This window comes from Pollicipes pollicipes, unplaced genomic scaffold (genome assembly GCF_011947565.3).
Source record: "Pollicipes pollicipes isolate AB1234 unplaced genomic scaffold, Ppol_2.1 Scaffold_7162;HRSCAF=8490_pilon_pilon_pilon, whole genome shotgun sequence".
In the NCBI taxonomy this organism is placed as follows: Eukaryota; Metazoa; Arthropoda; class Thecostraca; order Pollicipedomorpha; family Pollicipedidae; genus Pollicipes; species Pollicipes pollicipes.
In genome coordinates, this window is record NW_023597017.1 from 67,426 (window position 1) to 79,532 (window position 12,107).

Genomic DNA, 12,107 nt, shown 5'->3' on the forward strand with positions numbered 1-12,107 from the left:
TCTTCTTTTATCTCGGGTTCTTTCCCTTTGATCTCATTTGTGAGGACTCTTCACTTCCATGGGGCCCTTTCCGTTAATCTGCCTATGGTTGACCTAACCGAGCCATAAAGCCTGATTTCTTCCCAAATTTAGGTCAATTTAATTTGCGTCCCCGAAGCAGCACTTAAAAAGCTTTTGTGTACCGAATTTTATCGATTTCAAAAAGGTTCTGCAAAAAAATGACATTCCCTTTGAAGGCAGTGTGAGGCCGATTTTAGTGAAAGCAGAGAATGGTGTGCAATTGTAATAATAAATATGGTGTATTTTGTAAATTGTAATAATAAAATAATACATACTAATAAAATTGCGTGTAATTAGCAGGAAAGCAAAGCCTAGGGACAGCTTTTTTTATTAAGTTGCTACGATGGCACACATTTGTGGAATGTAAAAATTAACTTTCACGAACTTCCCAGCAGACATGTTGGTAACTGGGAAGGGTGAAGAAGGTAAGTGTGATAAACGAAGGCGCTTCAGAGTGCCTGCTTTAAATAAAAATGTGACAACGCTTTAACACGTGATGGAAGTTGACATAGGCAAGAAAGCTTACATAGTGGTGTTTCGATGATGTGTGATGAGTCGGAAGTTTGCTGTTGAGAAATCAGCCCTTCAGCATACCAGGACAGTGGTTAACAAAAACAATGACTGTTTTATAAAAGGAGACTCGGACGTTTCGAGGCTTTGTTCATGGTGAGATTTTCTTGTAAGAGTTGATCAACACCATTCAAAATTTCTTTCGGCTCTGGAACCACCACACAAATACGTTAACTTACATCCCTCGACCACCTTTTTGTGGTACAGTCAGGTGGATGATCACCACCGACGCTGTGATTTAAATCGTCACATCTCGCATGTAACTATGTTCATCCCAATAGCTTCTCTGGTCGGAGCGCGGCGCCCTCTGATGCAGAATACCCGTGACGGGGCGGGTTAGAACCGCTTTTGGCATTCGCCGTTTGTCTCCGACTGGGATAGCCTGCAGCCGGTGGCAGCCGCCTCACTAACAGTCAGGTAACGTCAGAGTGCAGGATGAAGTGTCCCGAGCATTGCGGCACGTCAAGCTTTCGCCGTAAGTTCTGCGGTTGGACCGGTGTAACCGAAGAATGCCGCTTTCGCTGATCGTGTATCGCCATTGAATTGGCAGCCGATTGCTGCCAAAGTCACGATTGTGCGACAAATACACTTGCCGCTGTTGTGAGGAAACAGGGTCAGTCTGGCCCATCCGGTACTTTTAAAAACTGTCGTATGTTAGCATTCATTTGTTTTTTCCCAATCCAGGTGTGTCATATGTAAATCTAGTCAAACATTTGCAGCCTGGGCTAACATATGAATGAGTTGACCGTGACAGGAAGCGTTAGGTACCTGCCGATTATTATTTGATACAAGATTAATATGATAACGATAACGTTATGTTGAGATTCACACTCTAGTGTACCAATGGCTGATACTTTTCATTTCTCTGGTCCCCTATTCATGTCTCGCTCGTGCGCATGGAGAGGCACACACGAGAATTGAGGGAACAGTGACTGAAAGCGGGAAGCCGTTTTCTTGGAATGATGAGTTGAAACATCCATTCAGAACATGAGGGCTTTAGGCAAAGTTTAAACGGAGAGATACGTGAATAGCCGTTTTGCGCAAAATAGCTCGAAAGAGCTTTTACAAACGTGTTTGTGTTCCTTGTGGAGCATCGTGCGTCATCTCAAACCTGTACAGCTTGCACTGCAGAGCACGGCCAACAACTAGAAAGGCTCGGCCGTCGGGAAACATTTTGTCCCACCCAGTGGCGTAGCCACAGGACAGCATGGGCCCCATTATGTGACGTAAATATGTGAAACGGCGACGAGCATTCTATATTCTCGTTATTGTTTATTTTTCTAATGTCGATTTTTAACTTCACAACGCTATTCAGACCAACCCGACGCCACATTCTTAATTTCGTCATTTCCGAAATATTTTTTTTTTGATCTGGCGTGAGTGCCATCGTTTTCGCAAGCACTGCTCAAATCAGTTTCATACGTGATCAACCTAAAAGTTGGTCATTCTGCTGTGAACTTCTGAAATTCTGGTTTGAAAGACTGAAAACTTTCGTACTGTCAAAACTTTAATAAAATAATGGTTGCTGGCCGACATGAAGGTTTGGGTGGCGACAACGCATTCTGATAATCTATGTTTTTGAGTCCCGGTAAAAAAACAACGAACCGTAAGAGACGCGTTAAAGTTGACACAATGTGACACATGCGACAGTGACATCAACAACAAGCAAACCAACGACATAACGGCCGTTTGAGGTCGAGGAAAACTTAGCACTTATTTTCTTCTCCTTTTTTGTTCTTGAGAGGTGACATACTGCTTGACTTCTCAACAACGACGCCGCGGTTGAAGTAACCGTGTGAGAGATACAGGGGAAGCGATCAGCTAGCAAAACCTAAGGATACGTGGATCGTATGCTTTGATATCGATTGATGTAGGGTTCCGGCCGCTGTCCTGCGCCTCAGAGAAGAGAGATGTTCGAGCCAGTACCGCAGTAAGAATAATGCGCTGTGGACGCTAACCGACGGAACTTCTGGACTCAATGGTAAGGACCACACGGCGAACTGACCTCTGCATGCACCAGGTAAGATAAGACTTTGCGTGACACACAGTTCAATTTCTTATACGACTCTGGACCGCACCAGGGCGTTCGATATGTGCATGCGGCTCTAATCTGGGAACAGGAGCTGCGGTGCAGCGCCAAGCCTTGCTGTGCGCGGAGTGCGCGCGGTCTCCGTCGCGAAGGGGAAGATTGTCGCAACACAATGGCGCCGATTGCGCTCCCCAGGGCGGGAACGTCGTCTTCTCCGGCGATCGAGACAGGGGACCCGCTGGCAACTGGCCAGACGTTTCCAACCTGAGCCTGTACGGCCGTGTTTGAACTTCGATCGCTTGACGGAGACAAATCTGCTGACACTGGCCAACTCCGGGCCAACCCGGCTCGTGCAGCCATGCCAAAGTACTGTACGCCACGGAACCTTTCGCAGCCTCAGGGTACAGTCAAAGTGGTGGCGAAGCTGCACGTCTGGGAGACCAGAAAACCGGGGCTCGATTCCTGGCGGCTGTACGGCCCTCCTGCCGGGGTGAGAGGCAGGAAACGCCATACAGCCTTAGCAGTTGGATGCACCGTAAAGCTCCGTGACGATGGCGATGACTTTCCTGCCCTATCTAGTCATAAGGTTATAGGTAACATTGTGCCATGAACTGGATCTCTTTGGGTGGTAGGATCAACGAACAGCACCAGGCTCCGCTTGGCATGTGCTGTGAACTTATCTCACTCCCCGCCCGAACCATCCGTACACAATATCTGTATCATATTCTTATCTGGGAGCGTGCAGAATTGGATGGAATTTCGAGGAAGCAAGAAGCAAGCATAGCACAGGGAACCACTAGCCGCCAAAATGACACGGTTAAGAACGGCAATATCAAAATGTGGCCTCACAGTTAGTCATTTAGACGCAACACACGCATAAACATTTAGGTTAAGTCTTGCCGTGTTAGGGCTATATAACCAATAATTCTTTAAATCTCGGTATTTTTGATCACTTAATATATTGTCATCACTTAATATTGGAGGCAGATGGATTAAGCGGCAGGTGAAGGCAGCTCTAGCCGGCCAGAAAATGCCAAATATAGCCCAAACGGATTTTGATGGGTTTGGCTTCCAGAACGTCCGCTGCCTGTGTGCACTCAGCGCACAGACAAACATGAATTTCACGCTTCCAGAACTTCGTCTCGTCTGTTCAGCTTCCTCACACATTTTGTCACGCTACAGCTGCTGCTTCTCCTGCCCGAGAAGACGCCTTACAAGCCGCGACGTTCGCACTTGTCGCCCGCGGCGGGGACGTTCAGATGTTTGCGAAGATATCCCGAGTTCGCTCACCGGTTCTCTGTAACCCGAAGGAGAATGAGGAAATGAGGTGGTGTGTGACCTTTGCGCTGATCCTGGTCCGTCGGAATGCCTGTCACCCATAATGCACACCTTCATAAATGGATCTTGTAAAGCCGTTAGTTTGACCTACAGGTGATGTTATCTTGCACGAGATCCTGCACTTGCACAAGATCGCGCACTTGCAGGAGATCGCGCCTTTGCACGAGATCGCGCACTTGCACAACATTCTGCACTTGCACGCGATTTTCCATAGATCACCAGAAGACATGGCTGCCAAGCGACTCGTTTTGATGATCAGAAGAAAGGTTAGGAGATGGTTATCTCTATGACGACGCCCTATTTGCAAAAACATTATGCAGGACTGGCATTAAGCGTGAACGCACACGTTGTTAATCCCATGCTGGTAAGAAAACATCAACAAATGGCCATGTGGCATGCATTGTTGTATGTGAATTCACTGAACTATGGAGATGATTCGCTGGCGCGGCATTGTTGCACGGGCGGTCTTTGGAATGCAAAATTCCGCTCAGAAACAGCACAGAACCGGTTTCAGATGTGGGTACCACTGACCGCTGCACTCACTTCCGCGCATTGTGCAGCTCCGGGACAAGATTTTCCAGGAACGGTGTTCATACATATGTAACGTCGTCGAGGTGTTCTCCACCCTGCGGTGGGGGCGCGCAAGAAGGACGGCATTTGCGCCTCGGATTGCGTCATTAAATAAACTGCTGAGAGCTGCTGGCACCCGGAGAGGAACCGCAAATGGCCAAAATTGGTGACGTCATGCAGGTCACAGAGGCAACGAAGGCTGCCGCGTGTGTGCCCGCTACACGCGGGCAGAGCCTCTTTCCCACACAGTCCCCACAGAGCCCGAATGATCGCCGCAGTGCAGCCGGTCCATGACGGCCGGGGGGCGTGAGCCGTGTGTCAGTGCCCTCCGCCGGCGCACCCCATCTGACCGGTGCCGGTCAGCACGATGCAGCGTCAGGTGGGACGAGTTTTGGCGGAGGCGAGCGGCCAGTCCGGTGGCGGCTCTGGTGCCGCCCTCGGCGCGGGGTGCACCGGCGCCGGCGCCGGGCCGTGTCATTGCACCGGAGCGAGGCCATCCGCCACCAGACGGCCTCAGTCGTGTCGCCGACCTGACCGGGAGCGCACGCTACCGCCACCAGCTGGAGGAGAGCGTGAAGTGCCCGGTAGAGGAGAGGCAGGTGAGGTCGGAACGATCCCGGAGCTCAGCCAGGGAGCAGGCCAGGTCGAAGTGACACAGCTGCATCTTGCGGGCGCCTAGCAGGTCGCGACAGACCACGCCTGGGCGCGGTCTGGCTAGCGAGATAAGGTCGTCGCACACTGACTTGAGAGCTGCGTGCCCAAAAGCTCACGAGTTCGACAGCCACCGGCAATACGACTCGGCTGGCGTCAGGAGTGGTCGGCGCGATCAAGTCACCTTGTCCTGAAGGGGAGACGAAGGTCGGACGGGACCAGGGTGTTCGGAACGGCCGAACCCGGAGGCGAGTGAGCCCACCTGAACCCAGCTAACCCAGCGGGCTGAGTCGCGACCGGACAGGACTCCCACGCGGAGGAAAGCTGCGGTGATCGGTCTGGACTGCGCTCAAGGGCGGCGCCGGAGACGTTGGTGATGGCGCTCCGCCCCCACACCGTCGCCGCCGCGCTGCTCCTGCTCGTCTGCCCCCTTCGTCGCATCGTGGCGCAGGCGGACGTCAACCTCACATTGAACGAGGACGCGACCGTGGCGCCGATTCCCCTCAACACGCTCCTCATCGCCATCCAGCAGAGCCCGCGGCTGCAGGACGCAGAGGACGCGTTAGTCGGGAAGAGCCCACCGGTGGCCGTGCTGGACGCCGACCAGCTGGCAGATGACGAGCCGCCACCGCTGACGGACCCGCTGACGCCGAGCGACTTCGCCGCCGCGCAGAGCGTGCGTGCTATACAGCCGCCGCGCGGCCTGCGCGATCCCATCGAGCTGGCCAGTGCCTTCGAGGGCGACATCGTCATCCACCCGAGCGACTTCACTGCGCTCAACGAAGACAACGCCGCCGTTCAGCCGCGCAAGCTGTGGAAGGGCGGTGTCATCAACTACGCGCTGTCACCGTCCTTCAGCAGCCGCGAGCGTGCCGTCATCGCCAGCGCCTTCACCGAGATCGAGCGGCAGACGTGTCTGCGCATGCGCCCCATCAGGCCGGGCGCCACCGGCGGCGACTACGTGTTTGTCGTGAAGAAGACAGGCTGCTTCAGCTCGGTGGGCCGCAGCGGCGGCATGCAGGAGCTGTCGCTCGGCGACGGCTGTGTTTTCAAGGGCATCGCCATGCACGAGTTCATGCACGCGGCCGGCTTCTGGCACGAGCAGAGTCGGCCGGACCGTGACGACCACGTGACTATCCACTACGACAACATCCAAGCGATGATGGAGTTTAACTTCCAGAAGTACACGTGGGGCGAGGTGCAGAGCCTGGGCGAGCCGTACGACATCGGCTCTGTCATGCACTACGGGCCGTACGCGTTCGCTCGCGACCGCTCACGCCCGACCATCAGCGATCGGCGCAACACGGGCGTCACCATGGGTCAGCGGCAGGGCTTCAGCTCTGTCGACGTGCGCAAGCTGCGCAAGCTGTACAAATGCGACGGCACCACGCCGCCGCCGCCGCCGCCGCCCAAGCCGACCGGCGACTGCACCGACAAGAGTCCGTACTGCACGTGGTGGGCACGCCGCGGCGAGTGCAAAAAGAACATGCCCTACATGCACCGCGACTGCCGCAAGGCGTGCAAAGTCTGCACCACCGGTAAGCGCCCGCTCTAGGAAGGGGGTGAGAGTCGGGCCGGGTGGTGGCATCGCATACCCTCATGGCACATTCTGCTGGCAGCCTGCGTGTTGTTATGAGGTATATCGCCATACCATGTTCTTAAAAAGGAACGACGGCATGGCGAAAAAGGTACCTCTGCAGTTTAAACACTTCGAAATGCCACTGGCTTTGCATATATTAGCGATGCACCATTTCTCACCTACATGGGCATTGCATCATGTTTCTAATCATGCCTCTAGCGTCTCCCAGTTACCGGGGTAGTTTGTTACGATGTTGCCGAGTGCGTTGTGCCACTAATTTGCTAAAGACGCGACCCGCCCTTTGCTGACCCGAACGACTGTTGCCGCAGATGAGGACTGTGTCGACCTCAACAGCAAGTGCCGCGGTTGGTCCGAACGGAAGGAGTGCCGCAAAAACCCTCTCTACATGCTTGAATACTGCAAAAAGTCTTGCAATGTCTGCAAATCGACGACTGTCTGCAAAGACGACAACACTTCATGCAAATTCTGGGCCAATAGCGGCGAATGTCGTAAAAACCCCGACTACATGCTTTTGTCCTGCAAGAAGTCTTGTGGCCGGTGTTGAGTGTAGAAGCTGACGAAGTGGGCATTATTTTACCATTCGGCGCCGTGCTAAGATGTGGTGCTGCTAGATCAGCCTAACTTTGGCTGAATCAACAATCGATGGGCATTCATGGATTTGCTGTGTGTGTTAATCTCGCTTTTGTATGCTCCTAACGATTTGGATGTATTGTTATGACATCTCGGTTGTGTCGCGGTACAGTACGGCTAACTGTGACTCACCTTGGGTGAAAGCATAGATGCCCGATTTAGCATCTCGTCAGGGTTTTACAGATGCCTTTTGTGGGCGAGTCAATGATCCTGTTGCGGAATAATTCGGCAAGAACTGTGGCATTTTGGGGAGACAGAGCTTCTACGCAGATTGCACTTCATGTTCATATTTTACTTATGCCAAAAAGATGTGCGTGCATTCAGTGTATTGCCTAGCCAAATTTACATGCGCCTTATGCTTTACTGTGCGAAAAGTATGCATGCAAACGGAATCCTGCAAATGCGAATTTTCCTCGGAATTAATAGTTTTTTTTCAGCCACAAGTAAACACAACAGTACTATGGGATAAAGGTGAGTGGTTGGTCATGGATCATCACTGCAAACAGCTGAGAGTCATCCCTTCGAAGTGTGTGCGCGCTCGCTGGCGCGTCTCCCACCAGCCAGCATTCAAGCCCATTCGTGCCTGGGCTAGTGCACATAGGCCGATGGCCCCTGGATAGACCGATGCTGGGCGATGCGGGTGTAGCGTGGATGAGGACAGAAGTGTGGATGAAGGTGGAAATGAATCCTGTGGCGAGCGAGGCCACGCGCCTACCGAGTCTCCAAGCCCATGAGCGTTGTATATTTTCCTTTGTCCTTCGAGAGTGGTTTAAAGCACCCTTTCTCCCAAAAATGAGCGGGCTGCGGTACCTGGGAAAACAGCGTTGACAGGCCCTCGTCAAATTGTCAGATGTGCGCAACTAAACGGTGGCGTATGTAACCTTTAGCAGGACACTTATGTAGCCTGCAGCGTCGGATAACACCGATAACGGCCTCACCCGTGCCACGTCACAAAGAGCGTCTAACCGAAATCTGAAAAAATTGTATGAACCTCTTGCGGTCGTCTTTTAGAGGCTTCGTATGGCACGCGTGTCGTTTTCGGTGTGTCGATTCAAAATAAACGTACTATTCGAAGCCTTTGATGGACGACCAAGAATGTCATTCGCACCAATTTTTCCATATTGTAAAACCTAAATTGCGTGAAATACATGCAGTCATGGATTTGCTACGTATAACACACCACACACCACACACACACACACACACACACACACACACACACACACACACACACCACACACACCCACACACACACCACACCCACACACACACACACACACACACACACACCACACACACACACACACACACACACACACACACACACACATGTATATATATATTATATATATATAAATATATATATATATATATATATATATCTCTCTCTCTCTCTCTCTCTCTCTCTCTCTCTCTCTCTCTCCCTCCTCTCTCTCTCTCTCTCTCTCTCCTCTCTCTCTCTCTCTCTCTCTCTCTTCTCTCTCTCTCTCTCTCTATATATATATATATATATATATATATATTATATATATATCTCTCTCTCTCTCTCTCTATCTATCTATATATATTATATATATATATATATTACATATATATATATATATACATATATAACGATAGTTGTCATTCCTGCAGCACTGTCATTTCTTTTTGTAATTTCATAGCACACACACTTCTGTCACGCTCTTAAGAAACATCTGAAGGTCTCGTTTTATGTATTGCTAATCGCCGGTAACGATACTCACACAATTCAGCATATCATCCATCGGCCCATACAGACGTCAGTTTTCAATAACGACAGAAAGAGATATATTAGAAGCATAACAAAAACCTTTTAACAAAGGCTTTTTCACGGGTAGTTCAAAAAATCCTTAAATGTTTGTTTTTAAATTTATCAAATCCAAATTCTTAGCTTAAAAATTCTTGAAACATTCTTAATAAATTGCACGTGACACTTGCGGGGAACCTATTACGGCTCGCCTCTGTGCGGAACAATAAGGGCCTTGCTGAATTGTGCGAACGTTCTTAGGTGCGATTAACAACACCTACGACGAGACCACACTAACACTGCTTTAAGGTGTAGTCTAGCTTGCCGGTGAATGTGCTTGCGTAATAATGAGTACGTCCTGTCGATGATGCCATGTGGCATGATGCCGAAACATTGACACCAATAATATAACCGACAGTAATCGCTGCCTACGCCATCAATTTTATGCTAAAATCAAGAACGTAACACAGCTGGAGAATTAACTAACCTTTTAGTGTATTTTTAGGTGACTTTGGTCGTCCTTCATCGCCCAGCCCCACATATTGATGTAGCGAAACTATGCCTCTGAGTCAAGGTCCCGACAGAGGTCTGCATTGCATCCCTGAGTTAAGATCACCTGTGAATTCAAGAGAATTGCGTCATGACTGACTGCATTTTGAACGTATGTAGTTTGATTGCTCTGTCGTAAATATACAATACATCATCATGTATATTGTGACAAATATATAATCGTGGAAATTGTAGATGGCAACGGACTTGTGGTTGCCTAGACCGGATTTCGGCTGATGTTATCGGTGACTTTTTATCGTGGCCGGGTGTAATCTACGCCCGGATGGGAATGACATTCACTCTCTCGCCACAACGCTCTTTCTTCTTAAACCTGATCTTGAATTACGTTTTGCGGGTGCCATTTTCGATTGCCGAATTTCTTGACACGCGCTGGGGTGGGGCTCAAACTGACCCCCCCCCCGGAGATTTTTCCAGAATGGTTTCCGAACGGCGCAACGTAGCCGCGCCAAATTTTGCAAAGATGTAGATAATTTAACAGCGAAGCGCTTAGACTCACAAATTTAGATTTACCTTGTAAGATCGCTGACTTATGGCAGGTCAAAATCAGGTCAAGGTTTCAGCGAGGTCAATTTCTAGGGAATCGCTCAATCTGATCCAACAACGAAGTGTTAGAAGAAGCCAAAAACATAGCTGGGTTTCTTCTTAGGCAACACAACATTTGAATGAACAAGCAACATTGACCTAGGGTCAGGTATGAAGGTCAGACTAAGGTCAAATCCAATCTATTTTGTTACTCTGGGGCTTGCTGTACGGGCCCCAGAGTAAAAAACCGTAATTTCTGGTTATAATTTCGGATTTATTGATAACAGAAACCGCATTATACATCCTCCATGGGCTTCTTCGACGTCAGAATAGACCACTGACCTAAAATAACCTGGGTCAGCATCTTTGTTTTCAGGAGCTCACTGAACAGCGTAATATTTGGCGCTTATTCAAATGCAAAACTCAAAGCCGTCCCGTATGATTTTGGTCACCATGACCCTCAAAAGGTCAAACAAGATCACTGACCTTAAATGAGCATGGGGAATTTTGCTTGAAACATTTATCTAGGTTCTAGGGGCTCTTTGGAGACCAACCTGGAAGTTGACCTTGTTTGACCTTATCTGACCCGAACATCACGACCTAAGAGCCTCAAACTTTGGCCGAAGTGTGTTCACGTACAGGTCAACACGCACTGTGAATTTGGGATCTCTAGGTCTCTTAGTTCCTGGGAACTCAGCGGGGCAAAATCAACCCCCCCACACGAGCGATTTAACCGGCCACCCGGACGCGTGTTAAGATTGAGACCCGCTCGTTGCATCCCTGGGAATGCCTTCCCTGGATGCAGGTCGTACCCTCGGCATCGTTCTAACCGCAATCATCAAACCATGCGAATGTGTTACCATACCATTTCAGAGATACGAGTGCAGTAAACCATGTTTGATGCCATTATTTAGTTTGCCGATTCGTTACGCGATTGAAGTCAAAGACGTAAAAGGTGTGGGATGGAGAAACTAAATGTTTCGGAGGCGGGACGTCGACAACTCTGAGATTAGCAATGTGCTCGAAATTGCGTGCAGGAGGAATCAAAATCAGTGACGGATCCAGGATATCGTCAAGGGGAAGCAGGCATACAACATCAGGGGCCCCTAGAGCTTTGGAGCCCTCTCCAAAACTGTTCGGATCCCGGCATCTAAATTTTAAGAGTCTTACGCATTTTATATTTTATACGGGAACACATCTTACTGTGCACAGTTCTAGAAAACCAGGCGTGCTGCGCATGCACATACAAGGGGCTTGTGCATTTAGCCAAATAATTGTGGGTCCCGTCAGTTTGAGGCCAACTGTTTCGGAAAAACATGTCAAACAAAGTAAATTTGGCTGCTAAATGTGATCAAAATCAAGCAGGAGCTTGACTCCTAGTCTGATTACGGCTAGTCGGCTAATCAATGTGATCACCTGATGGCTGATGACGAAGGCAGAGCCTTTGCTTTGACTGTTATGAGAAGCGTAAAATATTCTAAGCGTTCAAAATGTATTAAAAAAACGTAATGTACGAGGGTAAAAAACGTCACAAATCCAAAACCATCCGAAATAACATGTACGACGGAGGCGGCGCGTATCATTATGTTGCACAACTGCGCGTAAAATTCATCGGCGCATCGGCTCTGATGAATTGCTGTTCTCAGGCGCTGTAACTGCTGTTCTCAGGCTGAAGCATCAAGAGAATCGTCATCCTGTAGTCTGGGACTTGACTGTGAAGTGATTTAGTCAGGCCCGTACGCATGAGCAGGCGAGACGTCCTGACACTCGTACCACGCGTTGGGTTTGGGTACTGAGTA

The 12,107-nt window shown here is 49.7% G+C and overlaps 1 protein-coding gene across 1 annotated transcript; it reads left to right on the top strand.

Annotated features, from left to right (window-relative positions):
• The first annotated feature begins 457 nt into the window (after positions 1-457).
• LOC119108995 (zinc metalloproteinase nas-15-like) lies at positions 458-8,035 on the top strand. Its single transcript, XM_037232540.1, has 5 exons — positions 458-485; positions 5,075-5,166; positions 5,523-5,783; positions 5,892-6,756; positions 7,127-8,035. The coding sequence occupies exons 1-5, from the start codon at positions 458-460 to the stop codon at positions 7,360-7,362; spliced, it is 1,482 nt and encodes a 493-aa protein (XP_037088435.1). The 3' UTR covers positions 7,363-8,035.
• The last annotated feature ends 4,072 nt before the right edge of the window (positions 8,036-12,107 follow it).

What these genes read in the sequence shown, in the direction of transcription:
- LOC119108995 (XM_037232540.1), top strand. Translation starts at nt 458, where the DNA reads ATGTTGGTAACTGGGAAGGGTGAAGAAG. An exon ending in AACTGGGAAGGGTGAAGAAG is followed by an intron (nt 486 to 5,074) that starts GTAAGTGTGATA and finishes ATCCGCCACCAG; the next exon opens with ACGGCCTCAGTCGTGTCGCC. An exon ending in GTGCAAAGTCTGCACCACCG is followed by an intron (nt 6,757 to 7,126) that starts GTAAGCGCCCGC and finishes CTGTTGCCGCAG; the next exon opens with ATGAGGACTGTGTCGACCTC.